General features: G+C 43.7%; 1 protein-coding gene across 2 annotated transcripts in view; it reads left to right on the top strand.

Moving 5' to 3' along the window:
• VIPR2 (vasoactive intestinal peptide receptor 2) overlaps positions 1-21,554 on the top strand; it is a 278,827-nt gene that overhangs the window by 16,591 nt on the left and 240,682 nt on the right. The window contains exon 2 of one of the 2 annotated variants that reach the window (XM_044295225.1): positions 9,738-9,785. The exons of the other annotated variant lie outside the window; for it this stretch is intronic. Coding sequence (XP_044151160.1) covers positions 9,738-9,785 — 48 coding nt within the window. The remainder of the gene's footprint in view (positions 1-9,737; positions 9,786-21,554) is intronic. 2 annotated transcript variants of the gene reach the window in all.

Raw genomic sequence — 21,554 nt, 5'->3', positions numbered from 1 at the left:
AATACATCCGTATGTCTTCCGTATCCGTTCTGTTTTTTGCGGAACCATCTATTGAAAATGTTATGCCCAGCCCAATTTTTTCTATGTAATTACTGTATACTGTATATGCAATACGGAAAAACGGAACGGAAACGGAACCACAATGGAAGCAAAAAAACGAAACAACGGATCCGTGAAAAACGGACCGCAAAGCACTGAAATGGACATACTGTAGTGTGAAAGAGGCCTTAAACGTACCGGTTGGCAGCTTTACTTGGCGTATAAGTTAAGCAGATGTGAACACAACCTTAGTCCACATTCACATGGTCCATATTTGTCAGAAGTGGAACGTACAGAGGGAAAATATCATAGAAAGATTTGTGCTTCTTCAGTCTTTGGACCCGAACCTGGTTTATAAAAAAAAATACTGACCAAAGTGGACTATCAAAATTGACAGGAGCAGAAGAGGGGCCACAAATCCTTTGAAGGGGACTGTCAGTGATACCGAGGGATAGTTATATATGGAACAACTTCCGACCTCCCAATTATGACATTTTTCAGGCTGCATTGCATTAATATAATGAACCTTTATTACATCGTTTCCACATCAGAGCAAGCATTTTGAAGAGGGTGGCAAACGTAGAGAGCTTTTATGCTTTACTTATCGAAACCGTAAAATTGCTGCCACTTTATAATCCTTCAGGTTAAAAATAGTTGCTTTATATCTCAAGTACCACAAGGTACAGGCAGTGACATTCATCTGCATGTTCGTACAGGAGGATCTATGAATGGGCTGCCTTTATAGCCTTCACTATTAGGAGATGAGCCAAGTATTCAAAAATTCGATTTGGCTGCTTTGCCTAATTTTACAAAAAAATTAGCTTTGTGACAAATTACTTTATCACAAAGAGCATTTTATTTGTAAGTAGTGGGTGCAATGACAAGGAGCAGCGATTGCGCGGCTCCCCATCATTGCACCCCTCATAATCCCAGCAATAATCGGGTGTAAAACAAAAATAAAAATAATTGAAATCATACTTACCTCCTCGACTTGCTCCGACGGACCAGCTGCTACCATCTTGATTGAAGATCTAGTGCAGGGATGGCCAACCTGAGGCTCTCCAGCTGTTGCAAAACTACAACTCCCATCATGCCCAGACTGCCAACAGCTATCAGCTTACAGCAGGGCATTGTGGGAGTTGTAGTTTTACAACAGCTGGAGAGCCGCAGGTTGGCCAGCCCTGATCTAGTGTAAAATCTTGCGTGGCCCATGATGACATCATCACGTCTGCCGGAGTAGTGACGTCATACATCACTGCGCATGGGATTTCGTGCGAGATCTTCAATCAAGGCCCATCACAAGCAAATAAATGAGGCAAGTATAATTTTTTTTTTTTTTTTTTACACTATTTCAGGGAAAATTGATTCACTACCACGAAGCACAAGGAAATTCGGCTTTGCGGCAAATCAAATTTTTTCAACAATTCGCTTAACAATATTCACTATGTCTAGCTAGTGCAGTGATGCTGCTCTATGGACGTGTAGATGAAAGCCTTCTGTCCATGCATTTGAGGTACCTGAGATATAAAAAAAGGAAGTGATTTTAAAGTCACTGAGCATTGACAATTGAGTGCTGAGACCCTCACTAAAGTGGCGACTTGCTTCACCCCATTAAACCGAACATTCCAGTCCATGCCCTGGGTCTGCTAAGTCACACCCTCGACTCTGCTAAGCCATGCCCCTCGTTGCTGGCAAAAGAAAAATAAAACAAAACTGAAAACCGGACCTAAGACCCCAATCGATCAGAACTTTTAATATACTATGACATACCAAACGTTTTGTGAAAGGGTTTATTTTATTGAATACTAATACATGCATCAATAACCTTTTTAGCTGGCAAGTCTGCAAATGGGATGACATATACAGACTGCTAGTGACAGAAGGGGCACAAGGTGAGAGGCACTATATAAAGGAGGCACACAGCAAGAGTTGCTATATACTGGGTACAGAACCTGGCACTATATACAGAGGGCACAGAGCATGCGGCACTATATATAGGGGCACAGAGCATGCGGCACTATATATAGGAGCACAGAGCATGTGGTACTATAAACAGGGGGCACAGAGAATGTGGTACTATATATAGGGGCACAGAGCATGTGGTACTATAAACAGGGGGCACAGAGCATGTGGTACTATAAACAGGGGGCACAGAGCATGTGGTACTATATATAGGGCACAGAGCATGTGGTACTATAAACAGGGGGCACAGAGAATGTGGTACTATATATAGGGGCACAGAGCATGTGGTACTATAAACAGGGGGCACAGAGAATGTGGTACTACAGTCATGTGAAAAAATTAGGACACCCTTTGAAAGCATGTGGTTTTTTGTAACATTTTTAATAAAAGGTTATTTCATCTCCATTTCAACAATACAGAGAGATTAAAGTAATCCAACTAAACAAAGAAAACTGAAGAAAAGTCTTTTCAAGATCTTCTGTAAATGTCATTCTACAAAAATGCCTATTCTAACTGAGGAAAAAGATAGGACACCCTTGCCCCTAATAGCGAGCGTTACCTCCTTTGGCTGAAATAACTGCAGTGAGACGGGTCTTGTAGCCATCTACCAGTCTTCGACATCGGTCTGAGGAAATTTTACCCCACTCCTCAATGCAGAACTTTTTCAGCTGTGAGATGTTTGAGGGGTTTCTTGCATGTACAGCCCTTTTCAAGTCACCCCACAGCATCTCAATGGGATTCAAATCTGGACTTTGACTTGGCCATTCCAGGACTCTCCATTTCTTCTTTTTCAGCCAATCTTTGGTTGATTTACTAGTATGTTTTGGGTCATTGTCATGTTGCATGGTCCAGTTCCGCTTCAGCTTTAATTTTCTAACTGATGGTCTCACATGTTCTTCAAGCACCTTCTGATACACAGTAGAATTCATCGTGGATTCTATGATGGTGAGCTGACCAGGTCCTGCTGCAGCAAAGCAGCCCCAAACCATGACACTTCCACCTCCATGCTTCACAGTTGGTATGAGGTTCTTTTCTTGGAATGCTGTGTTTGGTTTACGCCAAACATGTCCTCTGCTGTTGTGTCCAAATAATTCAATTTTGGACTCATCTGTCCAAAGAACATTATTCCAGAAGTCCTGGTCTTTGTCAACTTTATCTCTGGCAAATGTCAGTCTGGCCTCGATGTTTCTCTTGGAAAGCAAAGGTTTCCTCCTTGCACACCTCCCATGCAAGTTAAACTTGTACAGTCTCTTTCTGATTGTAGAGGCATGTACTTCTACATCAACAGTAGCCAGAGCCTGCTGTAGTTCTCGAGATGACACTTTAGGGTTTTTGGAGACCTCTTTTAGCATCTTGCGGTCTGCTCTTGGGGTGAACTTGCTGGGGCGACCAGTCCTGGGCATGTTGGCAGTTGTTTTGAAAGCCCTCCACTTGTAGACTATCTTCCGGACAGTGGAATGGCTGATTTCAAAATCTTTTGAGATCTTTTTAAATCCCTTCCCAGACTCATAGGCTGCTACAATCTTTTTTCTGAAGTCCTCTGACAGCTCTTTTGCTCTCACCATGGTGCTCACTCTCACTTCAACAGTCAGGAGCACACCAAACTAAATGTCTGAGGTTTAAATAGGGCAAGCCTCATTCAACATGCAGAGTAACGATCTACTAATTATGTGCACCTGGTGTGATATACCTGTGTGAGATCTGAGCCAATTTAAGAGGGAATACATGTGAGGGTGTCCTATCTTTTTCCTCAGTTAGAATAGGCATTTTTGTAGAATGACATTTACAGAAGATCTTGAAAATACTTTTCTTCAGTTTTCTTTGTTTAGTTGGATTACTTTAATCTCTCTGTATTGTTGAAACGGAGATGAAATAACCTTTTATTAAAAATGTTACAAAAAACCACATGCTTTCAAAGGGTGTCCTAATTTTTTCACATGACTGTATATATAGGGGCACAGAGAATGTGGTACTATATATAGGGGCACAGAGCATGTGGTACTATAAACAGGGGGCACAGAGCATGTGGTACTATAAACAGGGGGCACAGAGCATGTCAAACTATCTATAGGGAGCACTACCATTAGGGGCATTGTGTGTAGGGCTTTATTTTCGGGGGGCATAGTATGAAACATGATTGTATTTACAGGCACAGTTTACATTCAAGGCACAGTATGTGGTATTGAGAGGAGTCTGTGTTAGTATATGGGGTGTGGATGTGTTGGTACATTGAGAAGATAAAAACATCTGGGATGCAAACTATTCAGAGACAAGTTGTGGCTGGGATACGTGATCATGGCGGTCTAAATCGGATGACAAAAAAAGTAAAGAGAATGGGCCAGATTTATCATTAGCTCAGGTCAGAATAATGGAGTGAAAAAGTCCCCAAAAAAGTCCCAAACGCTAAAACTGCGCACAAATTTGCGACTTTTTTCTGCTCTGCACTATGGTCGCCAGTTTTCTGAAAGTGGGCGTGTTTCTTATGTAAATGAATCTCTAGACAGATTTACTATTGGGACTATTTAAAAAGTCGCAAAAAAGTCTCAATTTCACTCCAGTGAGGACCATGCTTATCTTATTAGACTTTTTAATAGAACATGCAAATTTTTCATAAAAACGTGCGACTTTTTCGTAAAGATGTGCGAATTTTGTAAAGCCGCTTACTGACGGATAAACTGCTACCGTCAAACCACGTTTATCACAGTCTTAAAGGGCCGATCATAAATCTGACTTGGCTAAAACGGACTTTAGCCATATGTTAAAGTGGAGTGAGCTGTTAGAGTCGTGATAAATCTGGCCCAATAACTCCGGAAGAGATTTCAGATGGTATTTGTATTGAGTTGTTTTTCAGCTGGTGCTTTGTATATGTGCTGTGCTTGGTTCAGGTGCTGTATTTACGGTACGTACTGAACATAGTGCTAGTGCTTAATTTATAAATTGAGCTTGGTTCTGGTGCTGTATATATGTAATTACTTTGGTTCTGGTGCTGTATTTATGTAATTATCTTGATTCTGGTGCTATATTTATGTAATAGGCTTGGTTCTGGTGCTGTATTATGTAATAGACTTGGTTCTGGTGCTGTATTTATGTAATTACTTTGGTTCTGGTGCTGTATTTATGTAATTACTTTGGTTCTGGTGCTGTATTTATGTAATTACTTTGGTTCTGGTGCTGTATTTATGTAATTATCTTGGTTCTGGTGCTGTATTTATGTAATTACTTTGGTTCTGGTGCTGTATTTATGTAATTACTTTGGTTCTGGTGCTGTATTTATGTAATTACTTTGGTTCTGGTGCTGTATTTATGTAATTACTTTGGTTCTGGTGCTGTATTTATGTAATTATCTTGATTCTGGTGCTGTATTTATGTAATAAGCTTGGTTCAGGTGCTGTATTTATGTAATTAATTTGGTTCTGGTGCTGTATTTATGTAATTACTTTGGTTCTGGTGCTGTATTTATGTAATTACTTTGGTTCTGGTGCTGTATTTATGTAATTATCTTGATTCTGGTGTTGTATTTATGTAATAGGCTTGGTTCTGGTGCTGTATTTATGTAATTACTTTGGTTCTGGTGCTGTATTTATGTAATTATCTTGATTCTGGTGCTGTATTTATGTAATAGGCTTGGTTCAGGTGTTGTATTTATGTAATGAGCTTGATTCTGGTGCTGTATTTATATAATAGGCTTGGTTCTGGTGCTGTATTTATATAATAGGCTTGGTTCTGGTGCTGTATTTATGTAATTACCTTGGTTCTGGTGCTGTATTATGTAATAGACTTGGTTCTGGTGCTGTATTATGTAATGAGCTTGGTTCTGGTGCTGTATTTATGTAATTATCTTGGTTCTGGTGCTGTATTTATGTAATCAGCTTGGTTCTGGTGCTGTATTTATGTAATTACCTTGGTTCTGGTGATGTATTTATCTAATTACCTTGGTTCTGGTGCTGTATTTATATAATAGGCTTGGTTCTGGTGCAGTATTTATGAAATTATTGTAACAGCGTTCTCTGTGCGACGCTGTCCCCGTGCTTACCACCGCGGTTCCAGGCACCATGCTCATCTGTGATAATGGTCTGTGCTTCCCTGTCTCTGCTGCAGCTTTGGATTCTGCCTGTGTGGTTAGTATTACCTTTGAAGATTCCGCTCCACAACTTCCATTCAACCTGAACACTGCTTAAACTCGGCTTCAGTTGTGGCAGTACGCATCACTCCCTGGGCGGGGCCGAGTTGTGTCAGGTGATCTCGTTAACCTATCCTGGCTCTCCTGCAGGTACTTTAGTAGCTCAGCCCTCTAGCCAGACGCCTCAGTGTCAAGGTCCTAATCTTGTACTAAAGAGGTTGCTTACCACTGGTGTTCCTGACTTCGTTTATCTCCTATCTCAGCCTGCTTGTGCCGCCTTCCTTGACACTTTGCTCGTCCTGACTACGTCTCTGCATCATCCTCCGGTTCCTGTCTTGTTGCTCCTGGTCACGACCCTGCCTGGTTTACTATGTCTGTACTGTCGGTACCTTTGCAGATACCTCCTGGTCTGCCTGAACCAGCTGTCACTGACTGGTTTACACTCCCACGTAGCCCCTGGCAACTACCGACGGTCAAGCCTATCCTCACCATCAGAGGCTCTAGTGAAATCCGGGTAGTTGCTTAGTCACGCCCTCTGGAGGATTGCTAGTCAGTGGCACAGTGCGTTCACATCCGCTGTTCCGTGACAATTATCTTTGTTCTGGTGTAGTATTTATGTAATAGACTTGGTTCTGGTGTTGTATTTATGTTATAGACTTGGTTCTGGTGCTGTATTTATGTAATAGACTTGGTTCTGGTGCTGTATTTATGTAATGAGCTTGGTTCAGATATTGTACTTATGTAATAGACTTGGTTCTGGAGCTGTATTTATGTAATTATCTTGGTTCTGGTGATGTACTTATGTAATAAGCTTGGTTCAGGTGCTGTATTTATGTAATTACTTTGGTTCTGGTGCTGTATTTATGTAATTACTTTGGTTCTGGTGCTGTATTTATGTAATTACTTTGGTTCTGGTGCTGTATTTATGTAATTACTTTGGTTCTGGTGCTGTATTTATGTAATAGGCTTGGTTCTGGTGCTGTATTATGTAATAGACTTGGTTCTGGTGCTGTATTTATGTAATTACTTTGGTTCTGGTGCTGTATTTATGTAATTATCTTGGTTCTGGTGATCTATTTATGTAATAAGCTTGGTTCTGGTGCTGTATTTATGTAATGAGCTTGATTCTGGTGCTGTATTTATATAATAGACTTGGTTCTGGTGCTGTATTTATGTAATTACCTTGGTTCTGCTGCTGTATTATGTAATAGACTTGGTTCTGGTGCTGTATTATGTAATGAGCTTGGTTCTGGTGCTGTATTTATGTAATTATCTTGGTTCTGGTGATGTATTTATGTAATAAGCTTGGTTCTGGTGCTGTATTTATGTAATTACCTTGGTTCTGGTGATGTATTTATCTAATTACCTTGGTTCTGGTGCTGTATTTATATAATAGGCTTGGTTCTGGTGCAGTATTTATGAAATTATTGTAACAGCGTTCTCTGTGCGACGCTGTCCCCGTGCTTACCGCCGTGGTTCCAGGCACCGTGCTCATCTGTGATAATGGTCTGTGCTGCAGCTTTGGATTCTGCCTGTGTGGTTAGTATTACCTTTGAAGATTCCGCTCCACAACTTCCATTCAACCTGAACACTGCTTAAACTCGGCTTCAGTTGGGGCGTGGTCTGCTGGGCATGGAGTGAGGACGCATCCCTGTGGAGCTCCCCCTGTCATCCTGCTAATATCCTGGAATTGCCAGCGCATCTTGGGTTTTATCTGCCTCAGCCTGCTCGGTTATTCTTCCCTGGAGCACAGGAGCACCCCGGAGCACAGACTGCGCTTCCTGTGAAACGGGGAGTGTGACTTTCCCTACCTTTCTATCGGGGTAGCGGAGGACGGCCATCTTGGGGAGGTGAGGTGCGGTGTTCCCCGTCAGGACGCAGCAGCAGGGAGCCGGAACCCGGTGGTGTTTGGCACCGAAGTGAGACGTGGAGTCGCGGTAAACTACCGCTGAATATTTGCCTCGGGCCTCTCTGATTGGGAGCTTTGCTGGGCAGTGTGGAGTGTGGCGCCCGCCATCTTGCTGCAGCGAGAGGAGCGCACGTGCGCCAGCGGCTGCAGAAGGAGCTTGGCTGGAGAGAGTACTCCTGGTAGGTGGATTCCCTATAGCCCTCTCTCTTTAAGGGCAACACCGAAGCTGCTAATCCCATATGTTTATCTATCTATCTCCTGGTGGGCGGACTTTTTGTCAGTAAGTGACTCTGCTGTTTAAGCCAGTGTGTGAACTGTCTCCCTTGCCTGACACTCTATTACCATTAGGCTCTATTAAATTGATGGGCCGCAAAACCGCTTCTCTCGCTTGCTCTACATCTGCAAAAGAACTTGTGGACGGTACTAGTCAGACTGATATGGAGCTGGATGTCTCTGGGGCCTCTGAGTCCCCGGTGGATAAGATAATGGCGGCAATAACAAAGTGTCAGACGACATTGACTGCTAAAATTGATCATCTGCAAAGTGATGTTAATTGCCTTCGTCATGATATGGAAAAGATGAGAGAGCGGGCCAGTGAGGTGGAACGCCGCTTGGGAGAGGTGGAAGACTCTGCGAATGCGACTACCGCAACGACCAGAACCTTACAGCAACAAGTGAAAACCCTGCTTGCCAGGGTGGAAGATGCGGAAAATCGCAATAGGAGAAATAATGTGAGGATCCTGGGTCTACCTGAGAGAATAGAGGGTTCCTCTCCTGAAGGCTATGCTGAACAGCTGATCCGATCTGTTTTGTCTCCCATTGATTTGTCTACAAGCTTTGTGGTTGAGAGGGCGCACAGGATTCCGACCAGACCCTTGCCGCCGGGCGCCGCTCCTAGACCTTTTATAATACGACTCCTGAATTACAGGGATAGAGACGCTATATTAGCAGCAGCCAGACGCAAGGAAGATATTCAAGTGGACAACACCAGGATTTCCTTCTATCCTGACTTCACGGCGGAAGTCCAGAAGCAACGTCGCCAGTTTGCTGCAGTTCGAGCTCGCCTCCGTGTGTTGGGGCTGAAGTACGCCATGATATATCCGTCCAGACTGCGGATCCAGGAGGGCGACCGTGCCAAATTTTTCCAAACGCCAGAGGAGGCCATGGACTGGCTTGATCATACGCACCCGGGATGATGGCTGTGACGGAGAAGATGACATTGTTGGCGTTAAAAGTTTATTCTGCCTGAACTGGGGGTCATGTTTTCTAGTTAGCTCCTAGGCTGGGGTAGGCAGGCAGGAATATATGTTGCAATTTAATAGCTTACTACTATCAGGGGTGAGCTCCGTTCAGGGTGATGTATTTGTAGTGAACAATTACTATATTGCTTTTTTGCTATTGAGTTCTGAGTAGTCAAGATAGACCTACGTTAGGTTGTTAAGTTTAGGGCTCCAGGAGCTTAGACAGGTTGGGGGAGTCTAGGCAGGGTGGGGTAGGCATGGGTATGTTCATTGTTCAACTTGTCTTGTATGTGTGTGTGTGTGAGTGCGACAGTGACACGGATATTGATTGGTCCATGTATCTCCGGACAGGATGGCGGGATGTAAGATAATCTCCTGGAATGTGAGAGGTCTGAATGACAGGATCAAAAGAGCTTTGGTGTTTAATTATGTTAAAAAGTATAAGCCGGATATTCTTGTTTTTCAGGAAACTCATCTTCGGGGGCGAAGGGTGCTATCTATCAAGAGACCGTGGGTGGGTCCTGTGTATCACGCAACTTACTCCAACTATGCTAGGGGAGTTTCGGTACTGGTCAGTAAGTCTCTTCCCTTTCAGCTGATCTCCGTGCACATTGATCCGTCAGGGAAATATGTCCTATTGCAGGCCACTATCTGGGGTCATGGGGTTATACTGGTTGCTGTCTATGTACCACCGCCGTTTGCGAGGGAATTATTAGACCAAATTATGACTCGTGTAGCTGTTCTTCCGGTGGCTCCCCTTTTCATGCTAGGGGATTTTAACGCTACACTGGATGCCCAGCTGGACAGGCTTCGACCAACTGCTAGACATGTGCCGACGCTCCAACATTGGGCACAGGCCACAGGCGAATAACTTATACGAGATCTGGAGAGGGCTCCATCCTATGGCCAGACAGTATTCCTGTCATTCAGCCTCGATTCATTCTATGTCTCGCATTGATCTGGCCTTTGCGAACCAGGCTGGCATTCAGTGGGTGAGGGAGGCGGAATACTTGCCAAGGGGAATCTCTGATCATGCCCCCCTGCAGGTAGTGCTTAGGCTTCCGGTTGGCAGGCCACGCCCTGTCTGGAGACTTAATCCCAAATGGCTGGGGGTCCTTCCGGTGCGGGTAGCTTGTGTTGAGGGCACTTCGACATTTTGGGCAGAGAATGAGGGATCCTCTAACCCTTTGGTGGAATGGGACGCGTCTAAGGCGGTGTTGAGGGGGATTATAATAGCGGCAGTAGCAGCCCACAGACTAGAACTAACTGTCACTAGAGGACAGCTGGAGGAGAAACTAGCGATAGCTGAAAAAGAATATGTGGATGACCCCACGCCAATTCATCAGTCCGAATGGCTCTCCTTACAGAGGCAGTATGCCTTGCATTTAACTGAATATACGCAGAAACGTCTACTGTCCCTGAAACAGAACTGTTTCGCGGAAGGAGATAAGAGCGGGAAGGCATTAGCGTATCTTGCTAGAGCGGAAACGCCGCAAGCGGTAGTGGCGGGCATTCGGAGTGATGCAGGGGAGCTATGTACATCGCCGGAGGATATTAGTGCCCAATTTGTTACATATTACTCGGCCCTTTATGCCTCCAGAGCTGCCAAGTTACCTGAAGATAACTTGCGGTTTTTAGATGCCATTCCCTTGCCACGGCTGTCTCGTTCGGATCAGCAGATGTTGGATGCGCCCATAACACAGCAAGAGATCCAGAAGGCAATTTCATCTATGTCAGGGGGTAAGGCTCCTGGTCCGGATGGCTTTCCAGTGGAATGGTATGCTTTTCAAATTGAGGATGGGAGTTTGAGACTCTGTAATATGTTCGCGCATGCGTTTGAAATAGGGGAATTGCCGACATCATTTCGGGAAGCGACTATAGTAGTGATCCACAAACCTGGGAAGCCTCCGGACCAATGCAGCTCTTATAGGCCAATATCGTTAATCAACTCTGATGCTAAGATTTTAGCTAAGGTGTTGGCTACTCGATTGTCGGATGTTATACTCTCTATAGTTGGAGTGGATCAGTCGGGTTTTATGCCTGGGAAAACCACGGACATAAATCTTCGGCATCTTTTTTGAACTTACAGGTGAAGCATGATAACGCAGGTAATAGAGCGATAGCGTCACTGGATAATGAAAAGGCGTTTGATTCTGTCGAATGGCAGTTTATGTGGGCGGTCATGGAGAAACTAGGGATCCCCAAAAATTTTCTGCGGTGGGTTCATTTGTTGTACATGCATCCAACGGCCCGGGTAAGAGTGAACGGTTTCCTATCTCAGCCATTCCCGCTAGGGAGGGGTACTAGGCAGGGATGCCCGTTGTCCCCTCTTCTATTTGCGTTAGTTATGGAACCCCTTTCCGTCAGTATCAGTGGGAATGCTGGGATCAGGGGTTGGGAGGTAGCGGGCATCTCTGAGAAAATTTCATTATATGCTGATGACATGCTGATATATTTGGGGGATGTAGGCCCTTCCTTGGAGAATCTTTTGGATTTAGTCAACTCATACGGTTCCTATTCAGGTCTACGTGTGAATTGGGCTAAGTCGGCATTATACTTAGTAGATGATGTGTCTTCTCAGAATATATCCCCGTCTTCGTCCCTTCAGGTAGTGGATCATTTTACGTACCTAGGGATAGTTATTCACAAAGATGTGTCGTGCTTTGCTACCCTTAACCTGGGTCCGGTTGTGCAATATGTCCAGCGGAGGCTGAAGGCATGGGAGGCCTTACCATTATCCTTGATTGGCCGCATAAATGTTTTTAAGATGGTCCTGTTACCCAAATTATTATATATCTATAGGGCGGCCCCTGTTGTAATTCCTAAATCGCACTTTAAGAATATGGATGCTATGTTGACAACTTTTTTGTGGAACAAGGCGGTCCCGCGCATAGCTAGGGAAACTCTGAAGGCTCCGTGTAGCAGAGGAGGCTTAGCGCTCCCTGATTTGTATTTATATTATATAGCGGCGCAATTAAACTATGTTGCATGGTGGGTTCAGGCAGACCCTAGTAATCCTGCTGTAGTGTTAGAAGCCGCGCTGATGGGCTCTTATGAAGCCATGACTAATTTAGTGTACAGGGGCGGGCAGTATCCACTGCGGCACCGAACGTCGCTCATGACTAGTGTGTTGAAGGCATGGAACTCCTTTGCGGGGGTGAGAAATGAGGACGACGACCTGGGAGTCCTATGGTCTCCTGTCTTACCGTTATGGAGAAACCCTTTATTATCAGAATTAGTATCGCTGCCAGATTTTGAATTCTGGCCGCAGCGTGGTGTCAAATACCTTACTCAGTTGTATGAGGGGGGTTACTTTAAACCATTCTCGTCCCTACAGGCGGAGTGTGGGTTGCAGCGATCCTCCCTGTTTAAATTCTTTCAATTGAGGCACGCCTGTAACGCCCAATTTGGGCCTGGCCCACTGAGAATAGATTTTAGTCCTGTTGAGAAAATTGTTAGGCGAGTCCAGCAGACTAGAATGGTCTCTGAGTTGTATGGGTTCCTTATATCGGCTCGCCCCTCCCCGATTGCAAAAGCATTTGGCAAGTGGCGTGCGGATATTCCTAGTTTGGCATCTCATCATGAAAAAGAACTAGTTTCCTCCTGGAGGGGGACGGTGATCTGTGCACGGGATCAGCTGATTCAGGCAAAATGGTTGCATAGAGTGTATTATACTCTGGTACGGTTAATGCATATGCGGAAGCTCTCCTCTGACTTATGTACCCGATGTAACGCCGCTCAGGGTACACTCATGCACATGGTCTGGGAGTGTCCCATTATAGCTAAATTTTGGGCTAATGTACATGCCTTTTTTGACACCAAATTAGGATTCCCAGCGGTAGTAACCCCTGAGGTTTGCTTGCTGGGTTTGGTTAATGAGATCATTCCGACCAGATGCATGAGAATCCTTTACAGGTTACTATTATTTTATGCTAGGAAATCCATCCTGCTGAACTGGAAGCCTCCTAAACGACCAGCGATTTCTCATTGGGTTACCTTGATTAATAGCACTTTGTCTCTGTATAAGCTTACCTATGAGGCCAGGGGCGTTCCAGAGAAATTTGAGAAGATCTGGGGGGTATGGATTGACGCCAATACGGTTGAGTTGTGAAGCGGAGTGTTTAGTGGAAGTCCGTGTCACTGTCGGTGTGTATGAGTGTATGCGTGTATGCATGGAATCAGACGCTGTAAGTAATTCAACTTGACTATGGTCAATAGGGTACTCACTCACATGATCGTATATTTGGGAATTTATCGTGTCCATATTGGTCCCATAGCATTGTAACCCTTTGTGACATTGTCTGATGGGTTTGTATGTTCTTTGCTAACTCTTACCGGGTATGTCCCCGGTGGTTTTGTTTTTTGTCTATAACAACGATTTAAAATTTATAAATAAAGCCTTTTAAAAAAAAAAACTCGGCTTCAGTTGTGGCAGTACGCATCACTCCCTGGGCGGGGCCGAGTTTTGTCAGGTGATCTCGTTAACCTATCCTGGCTCTCCTGCAGGTACTTTAGTAGCTCAGCCCTCTAGCCAGACGCCTCAGTGTCAAGGTCCTAATCTTGTACTAAAGAGGTTGCTTACCACTGGTGTTCCTGACTTCGTTTATCTCCTATCTCAGCCTGCTTGTGCCGCCTTCCTTGACACTTTGCTCGTCCTGACTACGTCTCTGCATCATCCTCCGGTTCCTGTCTTGTTGCTCCTGGTCACAACCCTGCCTGGTTTACTATGTCTGTACTGTCGGTACCTTTGCAGATACCTCCTGGTCTGCCTGAACCAGCTGTCACTGACTGGTTTACACTCCCACGTAGCCCCTGGCAACTACCGACGGTCAAGCCTATCCTCACCATCAGAGGCTCTAGTGAAATCCGGGTAGTTGCTTAGTCACGCCCTCTGGAGGATTGCTAGTCACTGGCACAGTGCGTTCACATCCGCTGTTCCGTGACAATTATCTTTGTTCTGGTGTAGTATTTATGTAATAGACTTGGTTCTGGTGTTGTATTTATGTTATAGACTTGGTTCTGGTGCTGTATTTATGTAATAGACTTGGTTCTGGTGCTGTATTTATGTAATGAGCTTGGTTCAGATATTGTACTTATGTAATAGACTTGGTTCTGGAGCTGTATTTATGTAATTATCTTGGTTCTGGTGATGTACTTATGTAATGAGCTTGGCTTAGGTGCTGTATTTATGTAATAGACTTTGTTCTGGTGCTGTATTTATGTAATCAACTTGGTTCTAGTGCTGTATTTATGTAATTACTTTGGTTCTAGTGCTGTATTTATGTAATAAGCTTGGTTCTGTTGCTGTATTTATGTAATTACTTTGGTTCTGGTGCTGTATTTATGTAATTACTTTGGTTCTGGTGCTGTATTTATGTAATTACTTTGGTTCTGGTGCTGTATTTATGTAATTACTTTGGTTCTGTTGCTGTATTTATGTAATAGGCTTGGTACTGTTGCTGTATTCATGTAATAGGCTTGGTACTGGTGCTGTATTTATGCAATGAGCTTTATTTGGCACTGCTACTACAGTTTATGAGGTGGGAGCCACACCTATCAGACATTTATGGGGTATTCTATCAATATACCAAGGAAACAAGGAGACATACATTTAAAACAATCAATATTCTTCTATCTCAGCAATGTCACATCCATATACATCGTCCAATCCAACGAACAAAGTGCATTTTCAAATAAAGTGCAATGCCCAATATAAATATTTATCAATGCTGATGCATTAAGACCGTTCACACAAGAGGAAAATCACCATGTCCTCACACTCAGCAATGTTTCAGGAGTTGCCCTCCTTTTCGAGTATTTGTGGTACTGACCCTTTGAGTACTTAAATATTGGACTCCAAACGCATAGGTCATTAAAAATGTTACAAAACATCAATCATAGACATTTCAAGAGAACAATATCTGACCATTTGGAAGGTGCTTATAAAATAAATTAAATAATAAAATATTTCTGTTCATATAATCACAAAATATTATGATATTACTAGCTAACAAAGTTTAAGAGGCGGCAAGCACTAACTACTGCAAAGTGGCTAACGCAATAATGTAAAACATAGTTCTCATTATAAATACACACTAAAATTGTAGACTCAATTCAGCCTTTACAGGATCAAGCTGTCCAATGTTGTAATCTAATACACCCCCCTTTGTAAAAGTTTAATGTTCACATGTTGATCATCTTGACTAGAGTAAAGTTTTGAAACATTTGATTCAGCAGCTTTGCCGAAGTTCCACAAGAAATTTGATTAGCTACAAATTAATTTGTCATTAATTGCTATAAATCAGGTATACCCAGGCCATTCTGCCTTAGGGTACAGCCAGGGGTGGACTGGGCACAGACCTTACAGGGAAATTTCTCGGTGGGCCAGTGCCTCCTCATGGCCGCAAGTCAGGTACATAAAGATTTGATACTCTCAGCATTAATTAATGTAGAAGCATCAAACACTTATGCACCTGGCCAGAGGCCACATGTGCCCTCCTAAATTCAACTGTATTGTTGCCCTCAAGAAGATGATACAGAATTATACTGTGGCGGGGGCAGCAATCTTTTGTTCTGCACTGTGGTATTTGGTTCTGCTGGGGAGGTATTTTGTTCTGCACTACTGTATTGCTGGCCCCACCTAGTTCTGTTGTCCCACCCCCTGTCAGTTTGGATCCACCTACAACATGGGATCCCTTTTAGAATTTTTCCAGGGCCACTTTAAGTTCCCAGTCCGTCACTGGGTACTGTCAGATGGATCCGCCGTGCTGCGAATGGGTTGCGGTCATACTGTGGTGAAGAACTGTGCAGCCAATTAGCCCACTGCTGCCTTTTAATTAATAATGAAGACCACACTGTATAGTCAGTATTCTTTGTTACTGGCTGTGTGGCACCTTGACTGCACCTTTAAACAGGGGCTGTACCCATATCTCCGACCAAAGCGCTCTCCTGCCCTACAGGTGGAAGCCCTTCTGCCATCTGTTTTTCCTCCTTTTCCACATCATCAATGAGAATATGTCATCGGGAACATCCAGCTCCTCTTCTCTCTGCATATTGCTGACTTTTCTAGGACATGGAGATTTTGAAGGATCATTTGGAAGAAGTAAAGCCAGCAAAAGTTGAGGATGGTCATCATTAAGACCTGGTCCCCTAGGGGTGCATACTGGATGGTATTGATTGGCAAACGGGCACCGGTATAATAAGGCCTCCATCTTATTGGTATTGAATTACATATCTTAGTTTATGGCTGATATAGGAATAAGGAAATGTAGTTATAAATAAAACTGAAGCAGAAGAAGTCTCTCTGCAGTCTCTTTGCACTCTCCCTGCACTCTTCCTCTACAATAATCTTCTATTTATTGTTTTAAACAATACTCTCCCTAGAGCATGAGCGCTCCCTATGCTCAGTTCACAGGACAATGTTAGAGACCGCACAGGATGAAGGTTGTGACATCACAGGGGAAGGCTAGCTGCGGATAGGCTGGCTTTTGGGTGATTTTGCGTTCCTGCGCTTGTCTTCTCTACACTTAGTTTCACTTTGTAACATGTGCAGCCACCATTTTAGGAAAATCAGATTCGGTACAAGAAAACTCGAGAAAATTAGAATTAATTGTGAATAGACTGTGGACCGAATTCCGCTTTGAATGTTCACTTCGCTTAACACTAATCATGATGACCCTCAACTTCCTCCAAGATTAACCATCTAAGGCTACTTTCACACTAGCGTTCTGGCGGATCCGTTCTGAACGGATCCGCTCATAATAATGCAGACGGAGGCTCCGTTCAGAACGGATCCGTCTGCATTAAAATGGCAAAAAAAAAGCTAAGTGTGAAAATAGCCTCGGACGGATCCGTCCAGACTTTCAATGTAAAGTCAATGGGGGACGGATCCGCTTGAAGATTGAGCCACATTGTGGCATCTTCAAACGGATCCGTCCCCATTGACTTACATTGTAAGTCTGGACGGATCCGCACGCCTCCGCACGGCCAGGCGGACACCCGAACGCTGCAAGCAGCGTTCAGCTGTCCGCCTGTCCGTGCGGAGGCGAGCGGAGCGGAGGCTGAACGCCGCCAGACTGATGCAGTCTGAGCGGATCCGCATCCATTCAGACTGCATCAGGGCTGGACGGAGGCGTTCGGGTCCGCTCGTGAGCTCCTTCAAACGGAGCTCACGAGCGGACCAGCGAACGCTAGTGTGAAAGGAGCCTAAGATCTGACACATTGTGCTCCGTTTCTGCAAAGTGTCTGGCTGCACTTACTTGCGTCTGTTTTATAACAAACTCCTGAAATTTGTCAAATTGTAACTTATTCTTTTTATAAATGGACGATCTTATAGCGGATTGCTGTTCATTTAACCTAATCCTAACCATTGTAGTAGCTTGTCCTATATACGCTTTTCCTACAGGGGCACTTCAAAAGATATACAGCGTTTATTTGTGGTACAAGTAAAAAAACAAAACACTAACTTTATTTCAGTCCCTTTCATAGGAGGACAAACAGTATTACCTCTTATAGTCGAGGAGCAGTTCTGGTAAGACAGGCATGGAAACAATCCTTGTTTGGATGTTTGTTTTGCGGTCTTCTCAGAATCCAAATCAACCCGTAATAAATAAAAAAATATACTACTATGTTGCCCTTCTGATACACAAATCTAGGCATCGCTCTGAACAAATGCCCATATTTTTCATCTATAGACAACATACCCCAATATTTACAAATGGTGATTATATGTTGATTCTTTGTCAACCTTCTTGTTCATTGCATCCCTATAATAACCTATCTCAGGATAGGTGACCAACTGCATGGACCACCTTAGTAACCTCTCCCAGGGGATACCCCTGTTCAGAAAACCTTTCCACCATCTTTTTAGATCGTACATCGTACAGGATTTCTGTCCCACAAATCCTTTTAATGCTTGTGAACTGTCCTCTAGGGATTCCTTTAAACACCTGAGGTGCGTGATGTCTATCGCTTCTTAACAAATTCTTCTTATCTGTTGGTTTAGAAAATAGAGTGATTATAACAGTGGATGATTGGAAAGAAGATAATCTTACTTTGCATGCATCTAGCTTAATGGATATTTAAAGGTCCAGAGGATCCCAAGGGGATTAAGAAGTCCAGTTGGTCCAATATTACTTCTTGATGATCATGTATATCACAAAAAATGGCATGTGCTATACAACAGACATTCACTTGACCTGATGATACTCAGGAGTATAATTGTGTACGTGAAAAATTAAAACAAAATATCTAGAAACTACAGACATTATCGCTTGAAGGTAAAATCATTAAATATGAGAGAGAGAATAATGAATATCTATTTAACCAAAGACTAAAACAAGGATTAAAAAGAGAGAACAGAATGTGGAATAGGAATGATATTGATGTAGGGGAAACACAAGGCCATGACATTGTGTTAATTTAGTAAAAAGAAAGGCAAGTCACATTTTTTTAGGAGATCAAATCTGGAAGATCAGAACGGATACAGAGAATACAGCATCTTCAAGTGAAAGCAGTCCAAAAAAGTGGGACAAGGAGGAAGTTCAATGAAGACAAAAGAATGGAGCAAAAAGAAGAAGCAAATGACCTATCGTAATTTTTCATTGCATCCCTAGGGACCCTCAATTCATCTCAGGATAGGTGACCAACTCCATGGGCCGCTCCCCAGGGATACTCTTGTTCAACAAACATTTCAAGCATTTTTTAGATTGTACATTGTTCTCTATTTCTGTCCCACAAATCCTTTTAATGCGTGTGAACTGTCCTCTAGGAACGCCTTAAACACCTGAGGCACATGATGGCTAGCCCATTCCCTTCTTAACAAGTTATTCTCATATGTTGGTTTAGAAAACAGAGTGGGTATAACCTGACTAGTATTCCTCCTTCAACGTCAACATTAAGATGGTTGATAACTGCAGGATGCTTTTTGAGCATTAACCTAATCAAGGATGACGTCTATTAAGATAACTAACAAACAGATCAAATTGCTCCTCAGTTCCTTTCCAACGGACATCATTCACATATTCTTAACCAGTGAATGATGTATTCTGTAAACTCACAATTATGTACAAACTGCTCATCAAAAAGAGACATAAAAAGGTTAGCATAATGTGGTGCTACAGGCGAGCCCGTCGAAGAGCCCTGTAGCTGCAGAATAAATTCCTCTCTGAAACGAAAATAGTTTTTGGCTAAAATAACATTCAACAGCGACATTACAGGATTTTTTTCCTTACTATCAGAGGGTCTTCGCATAACTTCGTTCTTTAAAGGGACGTTCGTATACAAACTACTAATGTCTAATGTACACTAAAAGGACACTGTGCTTACAACATGTTCAATTCTATTTAGGGAAGCACCTGTATCCCTCAAACAATTCAGTAACCTTTTAACAATCTCCTGCCGATATCAATCAACATAGATGGCAAATGGATGGAGTCAGTACTAGACACAATGGGCCCGACCGGTGGTTCAAAAGGACTCATATATACGGCATACATATTAGGACATCGTCAGACATCATCCACAACTCCATCCTCCGTCAGGCAAAACTCAATCAGCCCTCAGACATCAGACAAAACTCCGTCCTCCGTCAGGCAAAACTCAATCAGCCCTCAGACATCAGACAAAACTCCGTCCTCCGTCAGGCAAAACTCCATCAGACATAAGACAAAACTCCGTCCTCCGTCACCCAAAACTCCATCAGACCTCAGACATCAGACAAAACTCCGTCCTCCATCAGGCAAAACTCCATCAGACCTCAGACATCAGACAAAACTCTGTCCTCCATCAGGCAAAACTCCATCAGACCTCAGACATCAGACAAAACTCCGTCCTCCGTCAGGCAAAACTCCATCAGACCTCAGACATCAGACAAAACTCCGTCCTCCATCAGGCAAAACTCCATCAGACCTCAGACATCAGCTAAAACTCTGTCCTCCCTCAGACATCAGACAAAACTCCGTCCTCCCTAACTCAAAATACGCCCTACTACACACACTCTTCACCTGACGGAGCTGCTAGCTGCTGGAGAAGCAAAGGACCTGTGATGACGTCATGACCATGTGACGAGTCACGTGTGTGGGAGGGGTCAGATGTGCACAGCAGCTGGTAGAGTGTACAGAACAGTAGCCATCAAATAGAGCTCTGTACTAGAGATGTGTGTGTAACCTGCATGTAGCAGAGCTGTGTACTGTGTTACAGAGATGTATGTGTAACCTGCATGTAGCAGAGCTGTGTACTGTGTTACAGAGATGTATGTGTAACCTGTAGGTAGCAGATCTGTATGTGTAACCTGCAGGTAGCAGAGCTGTGTACTGTGTAGCAGATCTGTATGTGTAACCTGCAGGTAGCAGAGCTGTGTACTGTGTTACAGAGATGTATGTGTAACCTGCATGTAGCAGAGCTGTGTACTGTGTTACAGAGATGTATGTGTAACCTGCAGGTAGCAGACCTGTATGTGTAACCTGCAGGTAGCAGAGCTGTGTACTGTGTAGCAGATCTGTATGTGTAACCTGCAGGTAGCAGAGCTGTGTACTGTGTAGTAGATCTGTATGTGAAACCTGCATGTAGCAGAGCTGTGTACTGTGTTACAGAGATGCATGTGTAACCTGCAGGTAGCAGAGCTGTGTACTGTGTAGCAGATCTGTATGTGTAACCTGCATGTAGCAGAGCTGTGTACTGTTTAGCAGATCTGTATGTGTAACCTGCAGGTAGCAGAGCTGTGTGCTGTGTAGCAGATCTGTATGTGTAACCTGCAGGTAGCAGAGCTGTGTACTGTGTTGCAGATCTGTATGTGTAACCTGCAGGTAGCAGAGCTGTGTACTGTGTAGCAGAGCTGTATGTGTAACCTGCATGTAGCAGAGCTGTGTACTGTGTAGCAGTACTGTATGTGTAACCTGCATGTAGCAGTGCTGTGTACTGTGTAGCAGAGCTGTATGTGTAACCTGCATGTAGCAGTGCTGTGTACTGTGTAGCAGAGCTGTATGTGTAACCTGCATGTAGCAGAGCTGTGTACTGTGTTACAGAGATGTATGTGTAACCTGCAGGTAGAAGAGCTGTGTACTGTGTAGCAGAGCTGTATGTGTAACCTGCATGTAGCAGAGCTGTGTACTGTGTAGCAGAGCTGTATGTGTAACCTGCATGTAGCAGAGCTGTGTACTGTGTAGCAGTGCTGTATGTGTAACCTGCATGTAGCAGAGCTGTGTACTGTGTAGTAGAGCTGTATGTGTAACCTGCATGTAGCAGAGCTGTGTACTGTGTAGCAGGGCTGTATGTGTAACCTGCA

This window comes from Bufo gargarizans, chromosome 5, assembly GCF_014858855.1.
Source record: "Bufo gargarizans isolate SCDJY-AF-19 chromosome 5, ASM1485885v1, whole genome shotgun sequence".
NCBI lineage: Eukaryota > Metazoa > Chordata > Amphibia > Anura > Bufonidae > Bufo > Bufo gargarizans.
Note: the sequence above shows the minus strand (reverse complement) of the source record. Positions and strands in the feature narration are given on the sequence as shown.